General features: G+C 42.2%; 1 protein-coding gene across 1 annotated transcript in view; it reads left to right on the top strand.

The window, feature by feature from the left end:
• Positions 1–27,561, top strand: part of pdlim4 (PDZ and LIM domain 4) — a 33,055-nt gene that overhangs the window by 524 nt on the left and 4,970 nt on the right. The window contains exons 2-5 of the mRNA XM_077547010.1: positions 8,086–8,237; positions 15,735–15,816; positions 24,998–25,326; positions 25,397–25,557. Of these exons, the coding sequence (XP_077403136.1) occupies positions 8,086–8,237; positions 15,735–15,816; positions 24,998–25,326; positions 25,397–25,557 (724 nt within the window). The remainder of the gene's footprint in view (positions 1–8,085; positions 8,238–15,734; positions 15,817–24,997; positions 25,327–25,396; positions 25,558–27,561) is intronic.

Genomic DNA, 27,561 nt, shown 5'->3' with positions numbered 1-27,561 from the left:
TTTCATTATTTTTAATTAAAAATGTAATCAGTCATTTTATATATTTTAATTATAGTTTAGTTAATTTTCATTTATTAATTTTTTTATTTGTAATGAACGATTGTTTTATTTCATTATTCATTTATTTTATGATTTTTTTTAAGAGTATTTGTTACATTTTATTTTGTTTTATTTTTATTTATTGTTTTTTGCCTATATATTATTTCTTGGGATTAATTTTTAAGCTATATTTATTTATTAGATTTTATTTTTGGTTTGATTTATTTTTGATGAGCAGTTATTTTATATATTTATCTTTCTGGTGTCAAGTAATTTTTCACTAGTAATTATTTCATAAAGTTTATTTTTTATTCAACATTTTTATTAACAATTAATTGTAAATATGTATATTTTTTGTTTTATTAAAGTATGCATTAGTATTTTAGAATCTTTTTTTATTTAAATCTTTTTTTTATTTACCATTTTCTTAGTCCCCTCCTCTCAATGGCTCAGACATAAAAGTTAGTTGTTTTAAATAATCAAAGGCAATATATTAATGAAACCGGGCATCACCACAAGATGACATCTTATCCCCATGTTAGAACACCAAAAGATTAAAAAATAAATAATAATAATAATAATAGTAGCAAAGTCCAATCAACCACCCAATCAGATTGCTCTCATTGCATAACACTTCAATATAATCTTAGAATTGCTGTCATGTTAGGTCTTCAACCTTTTTATCTTATAGCGTCTAATAGGTGACATCAAAGCAATTCTGCAAAAGGATGTAATCCATTCATTGTGTTGCGGAACCTCCATGAACTTTCCCGAACCCCGTCGGTCGATCTGTATATGGGTCAGACGTCAGCGTGCTTGGCAGCGTTTCCACCAGTAGCCGCTCGCTTCATCCCGGCCAGGGTAAACACATGGCGCTGCTAGCTTGCTGCGGGGCTTGTCGAAAAGGCACAGAGGTTAGGAGGGGTTGGGGCAGGGGAGTGTTTTGGTGGGGTGGGCGCTGACATTTGTTTTTCATCAGTACTCATTGGTACTGCTGAAGGATTCCAGGTGTTTCACTCGAGACCCCCTTCCTTAAAAAAAAAAAAAAAAAAAAGCCTCTAAGTACAGGGCTGGGTGCTTTGGAGATTTATGCCCCCTACACTCCCCCACCCCCCTTCCGCTCCCTAGGGTAGTCTAATCATGCCCGGGCACTCGACGTCTAATTGAACCGCAGACACAAAGGTCCCCAGCTTGCCTCACTAACTCTTCTTATACGCTGCTCACAAAAAGTTTGGGATATTTTGCTTTTTGTTCAAATTTCAGGATGAACTAATAAAACCTAATTAGATCCTCAGCTAACATTTTGTTTAGTCAGTGAACCGGCCAATTAATTTACTAAGGTTGTCACCATCTCTAGGAACTAAGAGTTTACTTCATTCACTGCCACTGACAGCTATAGACCGGCAGTGAATGAGTTAAGAAAACGTTACTCTTTTTCTTCAGTTTTTAGGCAAACGTGGATTCAGAGTGGCCCCCACCGGTGAACTAATTGTTAAGCGTTCATTCCAGAGAAAAGGGCAAAGGGTTTACGATTTTGCTATAGTCAATATATTTGAGCAAAATGACGACGATATGTTATTTCTATATATGTCGTGAAAGAGGAATAAAATTATTTTGTCCTCTTTGCGTGTTCCAAAAATGAAGATAGATTTAATGTAAGAAAAATACACCTTTGCAAAAATGATTTTTAATCAGTCAGAGATCTCTGGACAGATAACAGCCTCTAATTCATCACTTAAACAGGTGGGATTCAGAGCGTCAAATGTAGTTCTTCCGCATGTACAGTACAATGGTTTCTTATAGTTAAAAGACCTCCTCTCTTTCATTTGTAGACAAAACATACTCTCTGGGTATTTTTCCATGAGCGATGGCGAAAACAGAGTCAGGTGTGGGTGTTCAAAACAGATTCTGTTCTCAAGGACCAAATGTGTTTTCGCACAAAACGCTGAGAAGGAACTTTTTTAGACTAAATAGTATGTCCCAGTTTAAGGTCAAATTATACTGAGTGCAACACTACTCTACCTCTATAAAACATTTCAACATGGTTAATAAAGAATTAAAGTGTTAATAATGTATAACAATGGTTAATATATGAAATGAAGAAATTAAAAATGTTATAATATCTATCAGTCGCTGTCTCTGTTTTGTATGTTAACGTGTGCGAATATTTGCTGGAAAACCGCTTTCAAGTCGAATAATATCTCTCAAATGTTCTTCGTCAGAATGCCGTTGACATCTACAGCTGCTAAGGCGCAAACAAACGTAGCGACATGGACGCTGCCAGGAGATTTTTTAACACAGAATCTACACACAGATGCGCCAGCTGTTTGCTTATCTCATTTTACAGGACGACATCTTGGAGTTCCGCTCGGTTAAATTACTCTCGGAAATGCAGCTTTTTTTTACTTCTTTTTTTATTGCCGTCTCATAAATTCCAGCCATGCCGCGATAATAGGAGCTAAGGTGTGTTGATGTTTGTAAGCAAATTGTGTAAATACCAGAGGTGGAAGTAAGTCGCGTGCAAGTTTTAAGGACGTCTCAGGTCTTAAACTTTAAGTTTAAAGTCATTAGTTGGGTTGAGCAAGCCAGAGGTCAAGTCATATAATCTTACCCAGTCGAGCATATATTTGCACGTAGCATCTGATTTTCAGGAGTTTTAGCCAAGCAAGGCCCAAAATCGAAAATCGGTGATTTAGGTCCGATTCAAGTTACATCATGTGAATCGCGTAACCTGTTTCTGGCAAATATGCAAGGAATGACCAAAACCAAATGGAATAGTACAGTACAAAAATTGCTTGAAGTCTTTGCTCCCTGCTCACCATGCATACCACCACCCACAATATCAATTAAAGCAGTTTTATTAAAGATAACGTGGCGGACAAAATATTGAACAATAATGATATATAATCATGATTACTGCCCCTCCATGGTTTCCAGCAGTACTGCAGCTTGTTTCAGTCTCAGAGCGTCCCTGCCACGAAACATAATATTTAAAGTGTTTAAGTGTTTACCAGAAAGCTAGCGTGGGTGGGGACAGCTGTTTTTTAGCGCAAGGTGCTAATGTCCTGGGATAAACCTGTTAACGTGGTGTGGGAAGTGTTAAAACGAGACAGCCGCAAACGAGAGGCATCCGGGAAACATCATTTTTTGTCGCTGATGTGACAGCCGAGGCATTTTGAGAAGACGTGTTAAATACGGCAGCAGTCTGCTGCTGGGAAGGACGCAATTGCACAAACACACTAGCCACAAATAATGATGTCATACTTCGGTGACCTTATTTTGCTGTGGGATCGCCAAAAATTCGGAACATTTTTTTACCTCCAGTGACCAGTGAGCACAAAAATTTTGAGTAGTTGGCAATATTGCACGACAAATTACTACAAGGCAAATTCCAATAATCCACAAAATGGGGGATTTAAGGTAGTTTTATTTCAATCTGTGCAAAAAAAATTTTTTTGGTGGGGGCGGGGGGGCACACAACAGCAGCTCATGAACTCCATGTCGTTCTACCTTTGACCTCTACCACATTCCAGAGGAAAGGACATGAGAGCCAAAGCCGCTCTGGTCGTTTCGCTGACACGGCCGCTTAATCCTCTGCTTTTGGACGTTGAATGTTTTTTGTGTTTCTGGGTTCCGATCATAACCGCTGTGACCCGGGTTTCATCTACGAACTAAGCAAAATAACTTTCCTGGAGAACAATGCAAGGACGTCTGTGGTTTAGAAAAATAAATGATTGATTGTGCAATTTATTAGTCACATTTTACTTTGCTCAACATTTGGGGGATTTAAGGTAGTGTTGTTTTAACATGCACAACTTTTAGGGGATTTACGGTAGTCATAAAGATACCTCTAGATTTGAGGACTTCTGTAAAAACCCCAAAACGTTGCAAAGGTTAAAAAAAAAAGAAAGTTGATAAGATAAACCCCCCAAAAGTTGCGCAGGTGAAAACTTGAATTCACTTGAATTCTCACACTTGTCATCCTCAATCCTAGTGTATTTTGGTTGCCTTTGCGATTTGCTGTCACACTTTTGCACAGAGAAGATTAGCACTTTGATCGGTGAACTGCAGGGCAGCTTTCTGGTGTGGAGCGCTCATGCATCACACAGATGGAATACGCAATAACCAAGGAGGCGGTTAAGGACAAGAGATTCACAAAACAAGAAAGAGGGAGAACAGATTTGGGCCTCAAGATCAAGAGAAAGCTTTAATAAGGATGTCATAAATTGTACATAAATTAAAAGACAGTTGGGTGCCTCAAATTATAAAGGAGACACATGACCGCGCAAAAGTTTGTTTGTAGCAACGTTTTGTCAACAAACATGAGGTTTTCGGCCCTTGGACATTCTGTCATTTTAAAGCTCAGATTAGACTTGCTTGATACTTTTCCCTGTGAATGATGTCATCGTGGTGATGTAGCATTTTAGCGCATAATGCTTATTAGAGATGTGTAAATAGACATACATGGCTTTCTTTTTCCTCTTTTAAACACGGTCCCTGTTAGCAATTAGTGGCCTCGGTGTGAGACTCACCAAATGAACAATGCTGGCGCCCCCTGTGGCTGCTTGTAAAACAGCACTTTTGAAATTGCTGTTTATTATTATTCATTCATAGAATTAGTTATGTGCTTCAACCTGCCCAACTCCCACATTTTTTTTTGCAAGCTTGTGCATTCTGGTGAAAATGTATCAATTTTAGGGGCCCCGACGTGACCCCAGAAAACTTGGGAAGTTGGAACTGGTTTTCACTTTGACCAATTGACACAATAGCAATAAGTGACCCTTAATTGTAAAGTCCAAAGAATGTCATGTGGGCGGAGCATAGAATTGATGTTTGATATTGATCACATTTGATGAACAACAATAAACACACAAAGACAGCAAGCAAGACAATGAACACGGGACATTGGAAAACAAGACAACATTCAAGACAACATAAAACAAACCCAAATTGAGTCAAAACAAGAAAAATATAAATCATGACAATTTCAATGTGATTGCCTCACAATGACGTTACACAAAAACACACAAAGGACTGGAGGTGACGGTGGTTAAATGGCATGGGTAAACGGTGACCTCCTGTCGGGAGATTGTCCTCTCATGCGAGACAGAGCTGGTTCTACTTCCACTCGAATAATAGCACATAGTGTTGTAGTGTTGAGGTGTCGTGTTTGTTTTTACACGCGCTTACTTCCCACAATGACCTCTCAGTTTACTGGAATTGAGTCACGGGTAAAAGCGGGGGGGAAATAGGAGGAGGTGGGGGGGGGGGCAGTGAGAGGCCATAAATTAGGAATTCCACATGCGAACCACACGACTCGGTTATTAGCACTTCATTGAGCGTGAACCTCAGCTCTTTCGCTTTTAAAACACTTAACGGCTCAGCGCGTAAGGGGGTCGCAACAGGGACCAAATTGGAACCCATCACGTCGGTTTTGAGACCAATTTACACACAATTTAGTCGAGTTGAGACGAGGATGTTAGGTCAGACTACTTTGGTTGTCTTGGTGTGTCCTGTAAATATGTGAAAAGTATTGATGATCGGTGGTGGCATGGAGCTGGCCTGCAAATTTTAAGGTTGTAGCGGCGGTGAAGCCAAATGGAACGGCAGCTGTTTGAAAGGTCCACAAATTAGTGGCTGTTGAGGTTATATCAGAGGTGGAACTGAGGCAGTGTGAAAGGTACAGGTCCAGAATGGGCTGAGGTCGAGTTACAAATTTTCTGTCTGACACATTGATTGGTCAACTAGTTGGTTCAACCCTGTCTCAGGGAGTTAAACATAACACTCCCCTTTTACACACTAGTGGCATTCTGTTTCTGATACTACTTCAGAAACTGGCAAATTCATGGAGCAATGTAAAGCCCGAACCCTCGTTGGTACCTTATACGCAAAGAAAGTAGCCGGAAAAAGCCATCTTAGGTGGCTACGCTAACCCAATCATTTGCTAACCTATATATTACTGCACTTCCTTTGGATTAGATTACTAACATTACTTAATTTAACAATTGAATGCCTAGTCCTCAAGGCGACAACACCCAATTGACAGGAAGATGATAAACTGTCAAACAAGGCGCTCGTTAACTGCAACATCATGCCAACTCGTCAGCTCCAGGCGCAATTTGGGAACGCGGATAGCAATTTTCAGTTGGAAAGCGTTGGAATCGGATGCGGCGTCTAATTTCCCACCAAAGACAGTTCGGTCGCGGGGTCCAATCTCTCGCTCAAAATACACCAAATGAGGGAAACCAACATTTTATGAGATTAACCACAGGATCAGACTATGACGCAACATAATCGATCAGTTGGTCAACGTTTTGATTGTTGGGATTTTACCCAAAAAGAGTGTTGAGGTTGTGGCTGTATCTTAACGCCATGGAGGCATCATGGATTTCACAAGTTGGCAGCAACCATTAAAGGAGTGGAATTAGCTAGCTGCCTGCACTGGTTTGCTGGAGAAAGAGAACCCAGGAATAGAGTAAACACTGGTGAACCACTTTGCGTTTATTGTAACCACATCACAGTCGTGGTGGGGAGCGAATAGAGTGGGATTTCCCAAATTGGTCAAGTTAATCACTTTCATACCCTCTTCATCAGTCAACAAGACATTTCTTCTAATGCCCATCAATGCAGAACACCAAAAGGAGCCCAATACCCCCTCAAATTGAGAAAATTAGTATCACACGTGGCTCAGTGTGCAGGACTTCACCCATCGGTCTCCCTAGAGGGGCATCGGATGTCTACGCCCGCCATCGCAACGGCGGGACGGATCACAGGGAGGCGAAATTCATTCATGTGATGTGTTTAACTAAAATGGAATGTGCCTGAGGAAGGGTATAAGACATTTCACTATGACGTCACGCATCCTTCCAGGTGGCAAAAACGTAACTTTCTCTGATAGCGCTGCTAGTAATAAACATTACGCCCTATTTGTCCAACGTAGAGTAATTGAGATAAGAGGGGAAATGGCTTGAATAATGATCTTAGTCTTCACGAATGAATCAATTAACTTTGTTGGTGCTGAGATTAATGACACTTCTTCTGATGTTGAAATTATGGGTGGCTAAATTAGTTCGGCTAATTTTTTTTTTTTTAATGTGCGATTAATGACTTGGAAAGCCTGTACTGGGGGAATTCCAGTCGCAACATAGCAGACACGCCCAAGTCAAAATGTAGGATTAATAAAATTAATAATAATGAATATATTTGTGGAGATTGGGGTCAAGTTGTATTTTACAATTTTAAAAATGGGCAGAATTTCACAAGTTACTTCATGTTAAAGATTAGATAGCTCTTAATCTGGGGGAAAAAAAATACACTGAGCTGTCACCGTCTTACAAATGCAATTATGCCATCTAGTGGCAGAAAAATGACCGACACAAATTAATATCACACTTGTTTTTTACAGTACAGTACACCATTTTAATTTGAACTCAATTATATGAATTTTTATTCAACTACTGTATCAATGACTAAAGGGTATCACCATATTTCTATTAGTTTAACACTTTTTTCTCACTTTCATATTAACAAGAGTGTGAAAACTTAGAAACTAATATTTTATTGTACATTTAGAACACATAAAACATTTGCAATTAATCATGAGTTAACTATTGAAGTCATGCAACTAATTACGATTAAAAAATTTAATCGCCTGACACCCTTAATTAAAATGGATAGCAAACTGTTGTCTACTAGCAGGCTCGTGAATACAGTATTTTTTGCTATGAGAAATTAGCATTTGAGAATTTGTTCCCAGTCTGTTTAGAGAGTTGGATCCCTTTCAGTCTTGGGTTCTTTTCGGAAGAACTATTTTTTTTTTTTTAAATCCACTCAATTTGTTATCGCCAAGCACAGGTTCCGTTGAATTAATTTGAACTCATTTCGCTCTTACGCCACCTGGAAAATATCCTGGCGGCTATGGTTGACAAACATTATATATCGGATCGGGACCAAGCCGCATATGCAGGGGCGACTGTACCCCACTTAACGCAACATTTGGTCTTTTCTTGCACCTTTCTACCCACCTAACCTGCCTGTCATCTCCAGGTAACGGCCAGCAGCAAGGCGGCCCAGGGCGACCTGTGCCCGGGCGACACCATCCTGGCCATCAACGGCGACGCCACCGAGCACATGACCCACATGGATGCCCAGAACCGGATCAAAAACTGCACTCAGCAGCTCACGCTCATTATCAGCAGGTATTTGCTGTCTAATACAGTGACTCTTTCGAATTGTAGTGCGTTTTGCAAACGACTCTTGGATTGCCAGTATCCACTCCAGACTTTTCTCTCTATCATCTTGAGATGTTTACCATACTGCTTTCACTTGGAATCTTCCAACATGCGCCCAAAATATAATTTTTCAGCGAATAGTTAGAAGGTCCTAGTGAAAAATCAACCACCAGCTTCTGGTGTTCAAGTTCGTAACTTAATTTACTTATGTATACGCAAGTCAAGGTACCACGATATCGGAATATTATTCACATCTGTGTACGTGTTGTGTGTTTACTCTGAAAGAGTTAAATGTGCGAAAAAACTGCGGTTTCGGACTCGTTTACAACTGGCAGACGACGAGGATTCTCTCCTGCTCTCCCTTTCTCTTTTTCTCCCTCTCTCTCTCACTTTCTAAGGTCAAAGCTCTAAATCAGGAACTTTTCTTCCCATTGTACTCGACTTTGCTCGAATGCATTTAACACCGTCTTCCGTCCAAGCAGCTGAGCATGAAGTGGCGGTTTGTCCACGTCGGGATGTTATTTCGGGAAGTGGGAAGCAGCGCTCGCTCACGACAAAGGTGCAGGCAGCTTCTGCATGTGCAGCTGCAGCAACTTTTTCCGCACTCAAGATAACGCTGCCAAAGTGTGGCTTTTAATTCTGCTTATACGTCAAGAAAAGTTTTCATACCGCACAGAGAGAACGTGTGATTCAGCGTCATAAAACAAAACGGCGCATTAGGGATGATGTGTTTATTCCATTAGGTTGCAATATTACTAACTTGACTGCTGAAGATTCAAGGAGGAATGAAACATGCAATTTGAAGTGGGAATTGATGTCTCTTTGATTGGTGGGAATCACACAATAAACCGCGATAGGTTAGATCACCAACAATAATCATCAGGGATTGTGCGAGTAATTGCTTAATTTGAGAAAATAAAAACTAAAGAAAAACTTGTAAAAACTGTTCATTGACTTGGACTTCAGATAGAAAACGCCAAAAGTTTTCTTTTCTGATGATTCTGATTCTTTATTTATCAGGTCCGTCTGGTAAACCTGTAATCTTGCTCAGCAAGCTGAATTCTCGCGGTATTTGTGTTCACAAACTCCCGAGAATACATCTTGTACTGAGCCCGTTGATTTCCACCGTTCCCGAACTACTGGTTCTGTTCTCGCAGAATTACTCACCGTTTCCTTGTTGGATGTTGAACAGCGGCGCTTCGTGCATTTTTATCTGGTAAAGATGTCTGAATAAAGATTCTTTGTGTCCCCCCCCCCCCCCCTCCTCTAAGAAGAGACCAATTTGTTGCCGTGATTAGTCAAAACAAACGTGTACAAGATGCCGCATCATCCAATCAGCTCGAAGTATTGTACAGACTGTCCCACGTTGAGAGGAACCAGTTGAGGTGGCTCGGGCATCTGGTTCGGATGCCTCCTGGACGCCTCCCTGGGGAGGTGTTCCGGGCATGTCCTACCGGCAGGAGGCCCCGGGGACGACCCAGGACACGCTGGAGAGACTATGTCTCTCGGCTGTCCTGGGAACGCCTTGGGGTCCCGTCGGATGAGCTGGCTGAAGTGGCTGGGGAGAGGGAAGTCTGGGCTTCCCTGCTAAAGCCGCTGCCCCCGCGACCCGACCCCGGATAAGCGGAAGAAGACGGACGGACGGACGGACGGACTGTCCCGCCTTTCCTGAGCAAATCACCGTGGAGCAGTCCTAGATTGATGTTGTAGATCACTCCTTTGAGTGAATCACAATTATCAATCTAGCTATTGCCAGGTTGGCAAACCTGGACATCAGACAACAGTATCGATATCTGAAGTTGGTATATCAGTACTATGCCTCACCCCTTGTCTCTTTGCCAACAAACTTCCTGCCTGTCACCACGTCCTGCCATCAACGTTTACTCAGTTGGAATTTTTTTGTTGTGCTTCCAAATCTCTTTAGCTCGCCAGGCCTATCTTACATGACTGGTATTGGTCGTTTAACCCGTGGGGGTGGTATGGTGAGCCATTTTGGGCTTTTTGATGGTTCTGACCAGGCTATTTCAAAATAAAATACCACCCACGGGCTAAGTTAGTTCAAATTCCGTGTCTAAACTATTAGCTCAAGTAAATCCCCAACACTGCTATTTTGTTCATTAATCACTGAAATCCTGTGTTGGGACGGTCAAGATAGCGACTGGCTGTAGTTATAGCCGCCCGACGGAGGTGAAACTAGGCAGGCTGTTGGTATGTGACCTTGCAACCGTATATCTCTTGAATAATTACAGTGTGAGTTTCCCCACCGCCGGACAGGAGGGCGGGTGAGGCGTACACATTTGGGATATTTAGCACCAAAGTGAAACGAGCTGCCGGTGAAGTGGAAAGGACTGGCTTCTTAGAACAGTCGCCTATGGATGGCTCTGAAAGGAAAATAAAAGATTCCCTCAAGTATTCCCCCCCCAAAACCACGTGTTGCAGCCACTCTGATCCAGAGATTCTGGTGAAATGAATCCGCTCTAAGCAGGGAAAATATGAAGGGATGCAGTTGTTGCTGGCAGACTGGAGGAAAAAGATATGGCAGCACAAGCAAGGAGGTTACGAAAAGCCAAGAAGAGGCGCAGTGAATCACAAATCCACACGTCCCTGGAAATTCAATCAAACATTGAAGCAACTACCACTGAAGCTTTCTATCATGATCAAAAAGTAAGGGAGGAAACAAATAATGTAGCGCAATAGATGATCAGTAAATGGCAGGCGGCTTCCATTTCGAAGCCATCTTGAGACTTTCCGTTTGTGAAAGTATTGGTCTGCTGCCACATGAAATATTTAATAAGTGATTGCAGCCATTAGCCTCATTGTGCTGACTCTCAGGAACATTATCCCAATGAAGGACAACGCTTCTTAGTCCCCCCCACTCACCCCCCTCTTTAAAAGCCTGCGCCATAAAATACTCCCAAGTCAAAGCGGGAGAAACGAGAGACCTGTAATTTGCCGGTGCTGCCGATGGACAAATATGAGTCTGCTCGTCTGCCTGGGAACCCAAATTACAGTGCGCTCCACGGATCTGAGGTCTTCTGTGTAATGCAAGAATGTTTCTTGAGATTTTTCCGCATCCATTACTGTCGCAGGCCGCATTTTTCAGAGCATTTTGAAGGGTGCCCCCCCCTGGATCTTGGGAGTCGGTACTCAAAAGTCCATGACGGCTACGTGGTTACCTCCCATTATGTCTTGTTTGCTATAATGTCTTGCTTCGAGATCTTCTAAAGGTTGCAGTGATCTAAAAGGGCCTCCAAGAAACAGCCTGGTACGCCACCATGAAGGAGACTAACCCCTCCCTACCTACATCTACTCATATGAATCAATTTGACAAGAAACAAGAGTTGGCCTTGAACTTTAAAACCCCCAAAGACCCCAACTCCAAACTAAGAGAAAATTAAAAGACAAAAAACACCTTTCAGCGTCTGTTGGACCTTCAATCTTGAGCCTGATCACCAGTGACCATCCTACACTCCTAAAACCACAAATCCTAGCCCCTAAACTCCTCTTTTCCCTCGATTTTCAGTCGTCTTAGTCACATTCGTCCATGAAAAAGGACTCAAAGGCCACAAAGCTTATTATTCCATCTTGAAGACCTTTTACCTTACATTAGTCCTAAGGCCTAATACACATGCTCCACTTGGAGTAGAGTCTGTGGTTATGGAGTAAAAACCCCTGCACTGAAGATATTTTCCATTGGTGGACTGCCTGAACCCTTGCTTCCCACAACCCCCACCCCCCTTGTACCTGTTGCCCTTCTCAACCCCAAAACCACACCCTCTTCTTTTTATATCCCCATCTTTCTCTCTCAATGCTGCCTCAAGATCCTCTTCTCCCAGAGCTTAGTGGAGAAAGCCATGTGGTTGTTGCAAAGGCTTGAGAGGCAGATGGTGGTTGGGACAATTGCCAGGCTGTTGGGATGGAGTCTCCCGCTGATGGATGTGCTGAAAGCCAGGACTGAAAGTATGTCTTATTCATAAAAAGTACACCCCCCACTGTGCTTCAATTTCACTTACATGAAAGAGAAATGGCAGGAGTATAACAGGTGGAACACGTCAATGCAACTAGAATGGCATTCAAAAAGAGCACAGACCTCCACCAGGGGCAAGAAGAACTGAGATTTATGCATTATTCCATGAGAAATTAGGCCAGGTGAAAAGAAATTCCTGGATCTGCTGGTTTTGTCTCCTGGCCTGTAGCCCAACCCTCCACCATGTTCTGCGTAAATCTGTCAAATCATTTTGTCGTAATTCTTCTCCAGACCAGATGAAGTAGATTGTTCAAGATGTGTTTTTTCCAGGGAACATCCACTTCCAGAGTTTTTAAGAATTACAGACAGCAGGCAGAGAAAAGACGGGGTCCGGGTTTCCCTGGTGCTTGGGGATCTAACCTGTGACTCACCGCTAAGGAATTACGCACAAGGCTGCACCGGACCAAAGGAACTCAGGACTCCAGTGGGGACAAAAGGCCCAAAGAAACTCACTTCATTCCCTCCCCACTTCTCAGGCGGTCTTTTGTGGACAGTAAAATGCCACATCAATAGAACTTTGGAGCCGTGATCAGTCATTCATCATTCTTTGTTGTCGTCTCCGCCCTTCGGTACCAACTCTCAGGTGATTATTATAATTGTCTCTACTTACCGACCAGGACCAAATTTTTAAAGGAGACATGCATTACTCGGTTTGACTATTTGAGTACTTGGATCAAACACTTGTTATGGATTTTGCCAATCAGATTCTTGTTAGAGAACAGAAAGTTGGGCAAATAGTCCTGAAAGATTGATTAGTTGGACATGTGCATACAGTGATTAAGTTCAATTGTAAAAGGTTTGAGATTCTAGTTTCATCTTGAAATTCCGAACTTTTTTCACTCCGTCCAGAGATTGTATACAAACAATTAAAAAGTCAACTTCCCATAATAAAATGTAAATGTCATTGCAGGTTATCAAACAACCTTGAGTGTGACATGCCAATGACCTTGACCTTTTTTTTTTGCGGGAAGAAGATTTGAGCTGCCAGGGAAATATTCCATGAGGAGATGCATCTCAATTTGAGTACGATTGGTTCCTAGCCGTGCGTCTCGTCCTCGGCATGGAGCGTGGCCTATCTCGAGAAGCCAAAGTAAACTTATCTGACCGCTGGGGGGGGAAAAAAAATCCCAGACCATCAGGAAATTAAACCTGGTCAAGTGCTGGAAAATATGACCACGGGATAGATAGGGAAACTTGTCCAGGGAGTCTATGATGCTCCTCTGGAAATTGTTATAGTGTGTGTCCTTTTATGTCTTGTTTGTCAGTGATGTATACAAGCTAAAAATATGAGTAGCTAGTGGCTGCAGACCAGGTTGCGACGACGCGACCCCGCCCCCGTTTCCCCAGACTCAACAAATCTGCTGTAGCCATCAGACTGAAAGGAGCAAAAAAAGGAGGTAGAAATAACAGGATGGTTCCTGGCAGCCCACAGCTGGATTTTGATGCAAAGTATCTTTGTTTCCATCAGCCTCAAAGATAGCAGTTACTGCTCGATAAATCAAGGTTTTTAACTTCCTTGGAAGGGCTTCAGTGCTGAGACGACTTTAATCCTTGGGTCAGACGGTGCAAGATTTAAGAATGGAGGATGAATACAAGCCGCCGACCTGATGGTCAGAAGGAGCATACCGTTCATCTTTGTAATCTCCTGAAAAGTCAGGTTGTAACTTGTTGTTGACTTCGCTTTGAAATGTTTCCACTGGGAAAAAAAACGCTACATATTGAAGATTTTTGTGTCGCCTCTTTGCGGTTCACTATTCACAAATTTGATTTGCCTTTTTTTCTGTGAAACCTAATTGAATTAATTAATTAAATAAGGACGTATTAGGGCGCCACGGTGGCTGACTGGTTAGCACGTCCGCCTCCCAGTGCAGAGGATGTGAGATCGAGTCCGGGCTTCGGCCTTCCTGGGTGGAGTTTGCATGTTCTCCCCGCGCTTGCGTGGGTTTTCTCCGGGTGCTCCGGTTTCCTCCCACATTCCAAAGACATGCATGGCAGGTTGATTGGACACTCCAAATTGTCCATAGGTGTGATTGTGAGTATGGTTGTTCGTCTCTGTGTGCCCTGCAATTGGCTGGCAACCAGTTCAGGGTGTACCCCGCCTACTGCCCGAAGCCAGCTGGGATAGGCTCCAGCAACCCCCGCGACCCTTGTGAGGACAAGCGGTTAGGAAAATGGATGGATGGATGGATGGAGGACGTATTAATTGTACTTCTCAACTGACAGGCTTCTTTTAGTCACATTTTTATTCACAACAGGGCTTGGTCCTTCTCCCCCATGAGTACTGGATTTCAAATACAACATGCCGATGTAGGAAAAGAACAGCCTCTTGGGTCCAGTCTAGGTTTATACTGCAAATCCCAAAATGGTTTGCCTCAAATTTTCCATTCATGTCTCTGTCCTCACTTTCCTATTTCTTATTATGGAACTAAATACCGTGTTCTTTGTACTCCCCCCAAAATGTCAATTCAAAGTTCAAAGTAGCACCGTCTCCCTCTGCCCGGAGCACAAACGCCTCTTGTGTGCGCGGTCGCCATTGAGACCAAACACTCTGAAAACACCACGACGGAACCGTCCAAGCGCTCTTGACCCTGGTGGTCCATATCTGAAGCGTGGCCTGTTCCGTGATGTCAACTGATAAATCTCTCACACTTTGACCAAAGAGGCCCTGACACAAAGGCAATCCCGTGTCCTTGTCCCAGGTCGCGTCCCGAGCCCGCCTGGTTTCGGATCCTTTCCCACTTGACAAGCAACACCGCGGCAACAGAACCCTCGGAGGCGACGACGCGACAAGTTGTTTGTCACAGGACGCGAATTGAAACCTAAGCTTGCGGTCATGACTCACAAGGTTTTATTAGCTTGAACCTCACCAAAGCGTCACGTTTTCTGCCTTTCAAAAGGAAAGGCGTAAATTATCCGACAAGGCTTGCTCAGCAGCATAGTTCGATGATGTATCTCGTCACAGCTGCCAGTCAGTGAGTCATGTTGTTTCTTGTAAGTTAACGCAACTGGAGTCAATTACAAGCAATCTAAAGATATATGTAATAAGTTATCACCCCCCCTTCTGTAGAAGTCAAAAAACACTTGATGGCTCGTACTGTGGAGTTATGAGGTGCTGACGACTTTATCTAATGTACCGACTGGGGGCGCGGGGTCAGTGCTCAACCGACACTTGAGAATTTTTTTTACTTTTATTAGATCATCATTCTATTAAATGACCAGACTACATCAGAGTTGGCTGTGGTTCATTGAGTTCCATCGAGGTTTCTCTTCAGCGTACTACCAGTCGCGATACCTCAAACTTTTATGTACGGTCTGCAACAGTTTTAGGGCTTGGGGGAAAAATAAAAGTAATCTTCTGTTAAAATCCTGTCCGCAGAGATTGCGTCTCGAGAGAACTGGATCATCGTCAAGAATCTCTCATTGGTTTTGTCTTTCAGATCGGGATCGGGAGAACGAGTGTGGTCGCCGGTGGTTAGCGAAGACGGCAAGACGAGCCCTTACATGGAATCGGACTCGCAGGTAGACACCAATTTTCGTTCTCAAAAACAATTGTGGGGTGGTACACTCCCAACTCTTTGCACTAGTTGAACGCCTTGAGTGATTTTTGACACTTGAAACCCTGAGTTGAGAAACATTATGAAGCCAGAACTCAGATGCCCGTCTGGACTTGGTACTCTGGTGATATAAGACTCAAAGTTTTGGAAGGTAAACAACAAAAACGCTAAAGGCGAATTACAAATTCAAACTACACTAAAATGTTCTCGAAGATTTATTAGACTTTTTTTCCAGTGGCTCGAAATGATCATCAGTCTTTGACATTAGACAACATAAGCAAAAAAGCTTCACAATTTTGTGTTACCTTTCCGTCTATACCGGTTTCTGATCAGAAATGACAGTTTTCCTAAAATGTCTTCTTCAAACCCAAATATTTAATTTGGGGCTTGGGTCCTTGAGACTTTTTCCTGGGTTGATGGTTGAAACTGGTGCAGGAGGTTACGCGCATGTGTTTTGGAGGGAGCATGTTTGAGACCATACATTTGCACTATGATACATGCACTTTTAAAAGTTGGTGAGTTTTATTAAGGCCCCTTAAAAGGTGATTAATTTGTCGTATTAATACATTTAAACAGCGATTCTTAATGATCTGCTTAGCATTCTGGCAAAGATGTGCTTTTATTGTCTTGTTTTCGTTTGTTCATTCAGAGTTCAGAAAGAATCGCTGTGGGAATTCTTTTTATTTATTTTTTTTGCTTCTATTTCACAGTGCACATCTTTGATCTCGATGTTAAAATCCATTAAAACTTGATCCTGTTCTTTTGATGGCCATGATGATCATTTGCTACAGACCGCAACTTACCATCTGGGGCTGTAAATTAAGCAAGAGGGACTGTCTGTGTTGATCATAAACAGCATCCATAGAAACAGTCAAGCCTCGCTCCAGAAATAGCGTGTCCTGGGATAGCGTATTAAAAATGCACTCAAGTGTTGAAAAAGTCGATTGTTCTCCGATTGTACCAGCTGCCAGGATACTCCCGGCACAATGAAGCCTATTGCAGATGCGTTTTCCGCTGGTTTCCAAAGCGTTTTGGAAAGGGATGTTAGGTGTGTAAGTGCCTAAATGCGTACACATGTGGATAGAGCCTTCAAAAGAGACAATGAAGACTTTGTGGGAAGCGTCTTTTGTCAAGCCGCTTGGCCGTGGCGAGACTGGGGGGCCACGACATAAAGAACTGAGGTAGCATTTATTATCCGCCACCTCATCAATAGACGCTTGACGTCCTTCCAGGAGTGTATTACTTTCAGCTCTGGAGACACAATGAAAGCAGTTGTATTGTCTTGTGTCGTTCATCAGGAATTGCGGTCAAGGGAGACGAAATGTTTGGTCTTTTGCAGTATTGCCTGAGGGGGGTTTTGCTTTGAAACAGCCAGACCGTTGAAACTTCAGTCAAGGTCAACTCTAGTGTCGGTTTCATGATATCTGGATACCTTAGATAGATGATCATCAATACGCCTCAAAAACGTGTTTTGCACCTTCAAACGTTGAATGGCAGCATTGTGGGAAACTGCAGGTTTCATCATATCCTGTAGCGTAGCCAATTTACACATTTTTGGCTAACATAGCTCAAAACTTGAAAGTTGCCGTCATACAAATCAGGAACAGTGGATTGCTAACATTAGCCAAATGGCTAGCTGCCATACACATCACTTGTTTTCGAAAACGTATGAGTCAGACGTCCTGCATTTTTGTCGGAAACTCCTAGGTCAAGTCTCGTGTGGATTTCCTCATATCTGGCACAACAGACCAATTTTGGGAAGACCAATGATAAAATATGCCGAATAAAATGTATGTTGTACCTCAAATATAAGTCCGAAACGGACCGGAATTTCAAGATAGAAGCGGTTGAGTTGACTGCTTATGTTAGCTACACTTTAATTTGCTATTAGGAGGTTGAACATTTAAGGTTTTTTTTTTTTTTCAACAAGCAACATTCCATGACACGGGCTGCAGTTTAGTGCAAGCATAGTAGTGGAGCTATGCTAACTTATAATTTAATTAGACGTAACATCATTGAGCTGTGTTTGTGTTGGAAACTTCAGTCAAGCTAAAGTCTCATCTCGGTTTCATCACATCTGGCACCATAGACCACCTTTTACACCTCCAACCTTGAATGCTACCATAGTACAAATCGAAACAGACAAAAATCTTTAACGCATAGCCAATTATAACATTAACCAACTAGCAAGCTGCCTCATCACATTTGGATGACCATCAATACACCTAAAAAATGTTTGTGGTACTCAAAACATACAAGTCAGAAACAGACCGATATTTAGAGACAGAAGCCGTGAGGTCGACCCCTGACATTAGCCACACGGGCTTAAAAACCCGGTCAAGGTTAGAAACAGTCCCAAATTTCATGACAAATGCTAACCGCTAACATTAGCTAACTGGCTAGCTGTCATCACTTGTTCTCAAAAGGTTCTTTTTACCATTTTATAGGCAGTTTTGTCGGAAACTCCTGTCGAGGTCAAGGCTTGTGGAAAAATGACACATTTTTGGATGCCTAACACAAACTGGACGCCATCGTGTCACAGTGTTAATTATAACAAATAATCAGTGTGGTAATGCACATCGGAACATTGACTGACATGCTTATATAGTGCATTCATATTGGAGACCGTGTTATTTACATTGGTGACTCACACTGAGCTAATTACTGGATGGAGACGACAGCATACGTTATGTACAACTGTTGGCAAGCTACTGCATTTGTGTCATCATCATCATCATCATCATCATCATCATCATCATCCAACACATTGAGTGACTGGCAATGCTTCGTCTGCTTCCTACTAAAACACAGCTTTTAGGTCTATACTACACGAAACCAAAGACACATGCTGACACGCTTGCAGCCAGAGGCGAAGCTCATCTGAAAACAAAATGGTGTCGCCGTCATCCATCACCGCGACTTCAAAAGCAAGCCCCCCCTGCAGGCATCGCAATCATTCCCTCGTTGAGATTTTAGGGCCAAAATAAAGATTATAGACAGGAAGACGAATGGGAGCAGAACGGAAGTCGTTAAAATGCAGCAATGGAACAAATAAATGTTGACTTTTAGGACTTTTAAGACAACAATTGGGAGAAGAAAATGTCATTGACTGAAAGGTGAACCGTCAGGGGAGAATCGTAACCCTAACGCTTAAAAAATAAATAAGTAGCTGCTTTCATAAATCAAAGGGTTAAAACATGGCTGTGAATGGAGTGGAGCTAGTTTACAGTTGCTAGTTAAGAGATTTAGTTGTTATAGTCTAGCAACTTTTCATTTCAGCCAGTTCATTTCCCACTGAGAAATGTCTCATTGCATGTTCATTTATTAAGGGTCTTATGCATTATAAAATATGCTACGTTATATACTGTAGCTATTGAGTGATTCGTTTTTTGTTGTTGTTGTTTTTTACAAGAGGGAAATATCTGAAAAGAAAAAAATAGCATTAGCCTAATAGCATAGTTGTCTGTCATATTTTGTTTCTAAAATCAAGAAGAAGAACAAATTTTAGCTAGCATTTAGCTCGTAGCTAATATTGTTTTTGCCATTGTTAGCCTAATAGCATAATTGCCAACGTCGTCTTAACTGTTTAACTTACAGCTGCGATATCAAAAACAAAATGCCAACATGCTTGCTAAATGTGTTTTTCTTGTTTTGTGGAAATGCTCAAATTTGGTTTAGGTAACAACGCTTTTGGCTTAACTTATTTCAATTTAAAAAAAATAATGAAAAAAAATCAGATTTTTTACATTTTATGGTTATGTTACATAGCCCTCCGTTGATGATACATTTAAGCAGTCCATTTTTCTTCCTTTTTTTTTTTTTTTGCAGACCAACATGAATTATTATACAGTGGAAATGTATTTACAGTTGGTTGGGTGACCAACGTTGGATCCGCTCCCAGTGAAGCGAGGCTATTGAGTGTGAATGTGGTTTTATTTTTTTTTGAACTATGGACAAATTCTTGAATATATTTCTTTAAACCTTGAGAACACACATTCCCACGTCAACAAAACGACCCAATCGGGCTTGACGTCACCACGCAATCATTTTTAAAAGCAATGGAATTAAAATAACATCATGTCCATCCGCCCACTTATTTTCCTACAAGAGAGCATTTTTCTCTGGCAAAGTCTCCCCCCCCCCCCCAATCTTTTGTCAGCGATTTAAACTTCAAACGCCCGCTTCTGTTCTCGGAAAAAAAAGTTTTCCGCCATAAACTGACATTTCCAAACCTCCCTTTTAGTTGGAAGTTCTTGGGGGTGGCCGCTCGGTCGGCGTTAAACGTTAATTCCTGGCGCGAAACGTCGGAAATGCGTTTGCGTGGCAGTTCAGCTCGTCGTGGAGCTCGTCCAGGCTCGGCAGGAGCTGACAGATGAAGTCCTCGCAGGAATGTTTGACGTCAGGGTTGTCCAAAGTTTGGCCCCAACATCATTTGCGACCTGCTGAGCATTTTTGGCCCACATATATTCTAATGCATAATAATGATTCAATTCAATAGAAATGTATTTTACATACAAATTGTACGCTGACATGTTTCATAAACCCAAGGTTAAGTACTCCCCACTTGCTTCCATTTTCAAGTGGACTCCGGTGGAAAAAGTTTGGACATTTTATTGAATGAAACAAGGTTGTTTGATTCCAGATTGGGGTGGGGTGGGGGGGGGGGGGGGGTGGGGTCCAAGTTGTAGTCATTCCAGCTGACTGGCTTCTAGCAAAACGGAATCACTTGAGGGTTTAACATTCTCTCGTGTTGCCAAAATGTGTTTACAGGGACCACCGGTGCTTAATCCCCTGCCAGGGAAACCGCCAAAGCGTGGCGGAAAAGTCTTTTTGAAAGAGCTCAACACCTGTGACCCGCTTTATTTGCTTGTTTGGGTTCACTCTTCATCCGCTTAAATCCTCCCTCAAAAGTGTCCAAATCAGTCTATCAGTTTCTACTGATGGGGTCAGGGTGCTCTCTGCAGGGGGTAAGCAGGGCACAGAGGTTTGTTTGAAATCCAGAAGAATTGTATTTTTTGGATTTAATTTCAAGGATTAATGCTGGATCTAGTTTGTTTTGTTTTTGTCCTAATTTTCCCGCTGTCTTTGTAGCATGTGGTGGTCAAGCTTTTAAGATGGCCGCCCTTGTTGAAGCACGGGACCTGATTATCCCTGACCCCCACCAAGAAAGGTCGTATTTTCAAAGCCGTTTGCTTATTTGTTAGTAGGTAAACTGATCTAAAAACTCAACCGACTTCTACTGAGTTTTTTGGAATGTTATCACATAGGGCAAGTTAGAATCCATGAAATTTGGGTGAAGATCTGGTCTGTACCGTTTCAAGCGGTGATCGAGCACCGAACAGGGTCTGTGGCCAGATGCCGTGTTGTTTTCCCATCTTTCTGACCTGCCCTCCCGCCCAGCCGCCCATCTGTCTGTCACCTCCTTTCCAGCCCGTCTGTCTCTCCTCCCCTGAAGGGCTGGTTTGTGTTTGCTTAGCGGTGCAGAGCACCATGAGAAGGGGGTTTCATTTCGAGGGTCCGCAGGGATTAAACCTTGCGGGAGAATTGGGTAGTGGTGTGTGTGTATGTGTGTGTGTGTGTGTGTGAGAATGTTTGGGTTTCTAGCCAATCAGGGCGGAGCCAGGCAAGGGTTTCAAGACACATGATTTCAATTAAGGTCCTCCACCTTCCCTCCCTTTCACGCTGCGCCTGTGTCTTTTTGACCTGAGGTACCCTCACTAACTTCTTTCCCACAGAGATCCGACAAAATTCTTTCAAGCTGTACCAGAAGATCTTAGGACTTCTGTACACACAATATCTGGTGTGATGTTTGAAGTAGTTGTCAGACAGTGACAATTGCTTTCAACCCAACATGGAAGTGAGCGTATGGTGTTAAACCTGAAACCCATATTTTTCTTTTCTGGTATTTCCTTACGCGCAGGCAGTTTCCCGTCTCTGGTACAACCTCAGAAGCTTCATTTTGAACGTCCTTCTTTTGTTGTGGTACTTTTAATCAGAACACAGAGAAAGCCGTTTTTGGTTGCCAGTGAATTGCGGAGTACCCTTCCACACATGACATTCTGTGTCATCTTAGATACTACGTTCAAAGTCCGGGGGAACTTTGTACCCCTTTCCATACCTTTCAAACCCCTTTCCCAGCATTGCGGAATATCCTTACACACAGGTGCTGCGTGGTCCCTGTTCCTGCTCTGAAACTGCCCCAAAAAGTGGGAAAAATGAGATCTGCCCGACCCCGGTCCATGTTGATACCTTTCACACGGGGACCAGCTGTAACAATAGACCTACAATACTACGTCCAAAGTCCGAGGGAACGTTGTACCCCTTTCCATGCCTTTCACACACTAACCCCAGAAACAGGCGGAGAGTTCCCCACTCTTACAAGACTGTGTGAAAAGGGCTACACAGATCCTTTTAAATCTGCTTCAAACCCCTTTCCCAGCACTGCGGAATATCCTTACACACCGGTGCTGTGTGGTCCCTGTTCCTGCTCTGAAACTGCCCCAAAAAGTGGGAAAAATGAGATTTGCTCGACCCCGGTCCATGTTGATACCTTTCACACGGGGGACCAGCTGTAACAGTAGACCTACAATACTACGTCCAAAGTCCGAGGGAACTTTGTACCCCTTTCCATACCTTTCACACAACAACCCCAGAAACAGGCGTAGAGTTCCCCACTCTTACAAGACTGTGTGAAAAGGGCTACACAGATCCTTTTAAACCTGCTTCAAACCCCTTTCCCAGCACTGCGGAATATCCTTACACACAGGTGCTGTGTGGTCCCTGTTCCTGCTCTGAAACTGCCCCAAAAAGTGGGAAAATTGAGATCTGCTCGACCCCGGTCCATGTTGATACCTTTCACACGGGGACCAGCTGTAACAGTAGACCTACGATACTACGTCCAAAGTCCGAGGGAACTTTTGTACCCCTTTCCATACCTTTCACACAACAACCCCAGAAACAGGCGGAGAGTTCCCCACTCTTACAAGACTGTGTGAAAAGGGCTACACAGATCCTTTTAAACCTGCTTCAAACCCCTTTCCCAGCACTGCGGAATATCCTTACACACCGGTGCTGTGTGGTCCCTGTTCCTGCTCTGAAACTGCCCCAAAAAGTGTGAAAATTGAGATCTGCTCAACCCCGGTCCATGTTGATACCGTTCACACGGGGACCAGGTGTAACAATAGACCTACAATACTACGTCCAAAGTCCGAGGGAACTTTGTACCCCTTTCCATGCCTTTCACACACTAACCCCAGAAACAGGCGGAGAGTTCCCCACTCTTACAAGACTGTGTGAAAAGGGCTACACAGATCCTTTTAAACCTGCTTCAAACCCCTTTCCCAGCACTGCGGAATATCCTTACACACAGATGCTGTGTGGTCCCTGTTCCTGCTCTGAAACTGCCCCAAAAAGTGGGAAAAATGAGATCTGCTCGACCCCGGTCCATGTTGATACCTTTCACACGGGGACCAGCTGTAACAGTAGACCTAGCATTCATCCGCCTTTGCCTTTCTCACAGAATCAAGCAGAGGTGGGATCTTCTGGAGCACTTTTACACAAACAGTCCTCCGGTCAATGTCGTATTGATTTTTTTTAACGGATGTTTGAGTTTCTGAGGTCCTACTGATGTCACCACAGGAACCATATTGATTTTGAGTGTGATTCTAGAGTCAAGATTCGGTCATACTGGTTTTGACCGTCCTCACAATTACGAAGAACTGGCCTGTCAGAATGTTTGACGTGGACGTCGGAATTGCTTTTGGCTTGTCTTTATCGTTCAAAGAGTCTGTCTGGAGCGCACCAGGCGATAACAGGGATTTTTTTTTTCCCCCCAAGAAGTAAACTTTGCTTGTGAGGAGGATAAAAAGCTTCCAGAAAAGGCCTGATTATGGCGGACCCGTCCTGCGTCTGTGTGTGTGTGTGTGTGTGTGTGTGTGTGTGTGTGGTCCCAGCAAGTGTCGAGACAGGATGATATCCAGCTTTTCCCATCTGTTGACATGACCCATCTGGAGATGCTACGAGTACAAAAGTATTGGGACACCTGGTTGTTCCACTGAAAAATGAGTCATTATTTTCTCTTTAAGGATTGTGACATGGCAAAAACGTTGTCAGAATGACTGTAGAAATTCTTTAAAAGACACTCCGTGTTTGGTTGGTCCACTGAACATGAAGTTGTTCATATTTTTTTAACTCATTCACTCCCAGCCTTTTTCACAGAAGCAATCCCCTTCACTTCCCGGCTGTTTTACTGGATTTTGACTGATTTTGCAAGGCCCACAAAATATTGTGTTCTATTGCTATAAAAACATGGAACCTACCAAAAGAAAGATTAAAGTCTCTTCTTTCATCAGGAAAAAAAGTATATTTATATCTGTTTCAGTTTTGCAGCAATTAGCATTAGAATTCATCATTATTCACAAATCTATTAAGAATTGAGTCATTTAGTTTTTTTTCAACATTTCCCTATTTGATCTCCTTTGCTCTGGATTGCCACCTGCTGGCCGTTTGTGTAATAACTACAATTTCTTCAACCATTCGTTGCAGTTGAGAGGCTACATTAAAGCCTTCTGTGTGCTCTAGCATAAAAAAAAACATATAAATACATCTTTGGGACACTTAAAACATTTAAAATAGAACGCATTTATACGTTTTTGGGAGCAAGTTAGTTAATAGGAATACTGCTGTCGGCTAAAATTGAGGTCACAGGGCCTTCGGGTTTGCATTGCGATTGTCACGGCGCTCCTGTTGTCTGGGTTTGGTCACATGACAATGACAATGCGAGCCCGAGGGCACTGTGACCTCAATTTTAGCCAACAGCAGTATTCCTATTAACTAACTTGCTCCCAAGAACGTATAAATACGTTCTATTTTAAATGTTTTAAGTGTCCCAATGATGTATTTATGTTTTTTTATGCTAGAGCACACAGAAGGCTTTAATGTATAGAGGGCGGTACAGGACAAAATGGCACCGTCCTGAGATTGATGAAAATAATACAACATGGACAAAAGTATTGGGTCACCTGGTCGTCCAGTTGAGAATGTTCTCTTCTTTTTAAGGATGGATTCTCAACATTTAATACGAAAGGGAAATATGAACTCACATTTGTTTTTTTTTCTCGCCTAACAACTGATTTCTTTCTCCACAGAACTTCCGGCCAATCACCAGCGGCTACACCAACTACAGCCGCAAGTCCTCGTACACCCCCGAACCTCAGTCTCCTCCACCACCATTGCTCCCCATGCAACACCATCATCAGCATCAGCATCAGCATCAGCAGCAGCAGCAGCAGCAGCAACCCACCAACCACGCCCTCAATGGCCATTCCAAGACCAACAACGGCCACGGCTACGCGTACGGCAACGGTAACGGTAACGGGCACGCGCAGTACAACAGCCCAACTCCGCTGTACGCCCCCAACGGGGACCGATCCCTACACGGCCAAATGGGAGGTCTGCGCCTGAGCGCCCCTCACAGGTGAGGATATGACCTGCACCTATAAGACCATATAAAGTGAGTTCAGAGATTTGATAACGGTCTTTCCTAGCCCTGAGCCTCCCGCGCCCTCCCCCGTCCAGAGCCGCAACAGCGTGGACATGCAGTCGCACGTCTACAAGATGCTGACCGACTACGAGCAGCCCTCCTCGGAACCCAAGCAGTCCGGATCCTTCAAGTACCTGCAGGGGATCCTGGAGGCCGAGGACGGCGGTAGGCAGTTTTGGAGGACAAAAGTTTTCCCATTTTTCTGTATAAAAAAAATAAAATGGGGGGAAAAGTAATCAATATTTAATTAAAATATCCACGTTGCCTCACACATTGAAAATTAATAATAAATGTAGAAAGTACAATTTCAATGACAAGCTCCTCTAAAACAGTCAAATACAAATGGTTAAATAAAAAAATTAGAATTTGAAATTAAAAATAAGCATTTTCTCAAATATTTGAATAAAAAATGAATCAACTTTGGTTGGTGCATTTATTTGATCAACCTCAATCAGAAGAAACACAGATAAAAAAGTTGTGTTTTTACAGAACTTCAAAAAAATAAGCTAAAGATAAACTAAATTGAAATATGACTTTTCCCTCAATAATCAAATTATTTTTCAAATTAAAAACAAAACAACAAAACAAAAAAATAAACACTCAGTCTTGTCTCAATGTAAAAATTAGGGAAAAAAATAATTTAATCAAAATGTAGATTTCTCACAATATTAAAATTTAAAATTATATAAATAAGCATGTTTTTAAATAAATATAAAATACAAAATGTGTTGTTAAATTAAAAAAAATAACAGCAGGCTCCTCACAAGTTAAAACAAAAACAATAAAAAGAAACATTTTAGAAAATCTAATTCAAATTTCTGTTGTCCATTGAAATAAAACACAATAAGGAACAACATCACAACTAACTAAAAATAAAATGTTGTTACAGTAGTGTCTCAGATATTAAAATAAAAAAACAAAAATTTAAGAAACACAATTGTCTCTCAAATATAAAAAAATAAATACATTTAAATGTAAAAAATGAACAAATTATATTTAGGCTACTATAAATGTAGTGTTCTCTAAAATCAAAAAACAAAAATATATAACAATTAAAATGCATACTTGTGTCAAATAATTACATTAAAAATGTGTTTGAAATATATCAAATCCAATCGGATACAACCAAGCCAATACATTTAAAAACATTTTTCATAAAACTTTAAAGTACACTGAAAGTGCTTTATTATCATTATTTCTTCTTTCTAATGCAAAGAGATTCCCATCGTCGCTCCATAGCAACGCGATACCCGAGCAGCAGCGTTAGTCAGCCGCAAGATGCCGAGCACCTGGACAAGAAGCCGTTAGCGTGTGCTGAGCATTAGTCACATAACGACATTATAAATCCTCGCTGACATACTTTTCCTTTTATAGACGGACGTGGCGAAAGAGAGGGAAAACGTGGAGGAGGATGAGGAGGGCCAACGGGTGGGAGGAAGACGAGGGCTCTTTAAATAGCTCGGACGACGAGCGGGAAGCAACCATTTAGGACAATGTAGTGAGAAAAATGTCCTGTCTTGACCGGTGGAATTTCCACTTGTTGAGTGTAATTGATTACTACTCAAAAGTTCAACGATGCAAGCGTTTAATCATAACAAGGCACATTTTTCCACTTTTGTTTTTGTGCCACTCCACTTTAATGAAGTTCACATGAGCAAACAGATACCGCGTCTTTACGAGATAAAACACACGGTGGATGTCTGGGCGGAGGATAAAGTCTTGTCATGTTGACGGACAAGTTTGAGCCCCCACTGAGAGACTGGATTTGCCTTTGAGGGGCTTTCGGAACCAAAGCAAACACCGGCGCCTGTTTACTAGAAATTCCACAGACTCCTGGAGATGGCGTCTCTGGTTGGAGGAGCGAGACACTGGGTTTGTGTGTCAAAATTTGGAGGACTGCCAAAAAAAAAAAAGAAAAACTGGTCTGTTCTCTCTTTATGGGATTATAAGTAGTTACAAAAAAAAGAAATGTCAGGAAAAGCCTACTAAAACATCTAAACTTAATTTGAGGTTATTCAAAGGCACTTTAAATGGTGGCAGGTGTGTGCTGACATGAGTTTGAATGTGATTGGTTGATTCTGAACAGCCAAACTTACAGTTTGTAGCTAAGTAACTAAAGCAACAAAATGTCACGAAAAGCCTACTAGAACATCTGAACTTTATTTGGGG

Source organism: Vanacampus margaritifer, chromosome 16, assembly GCF_051991255.1.
Source record: "Vanacampus margaritifer isolate UIUO_Vmar chromosome 16, RoL_Vmar_1.0, whole genome shotgun sequence".
NCBI classification, from domain to species: domain Eukaryota; kingdom Metazoa; phylum Chordata; class Actinopteri; order Syngnathiformes; family Syngnathidae; genus Vanacampus; species Vanacampus margaritifer.
The sequence above is the reverse complement of the archived record's forward strand: the minus strand, read 5'-3'. Positions and strand labels throughout refer to the sequence as shown.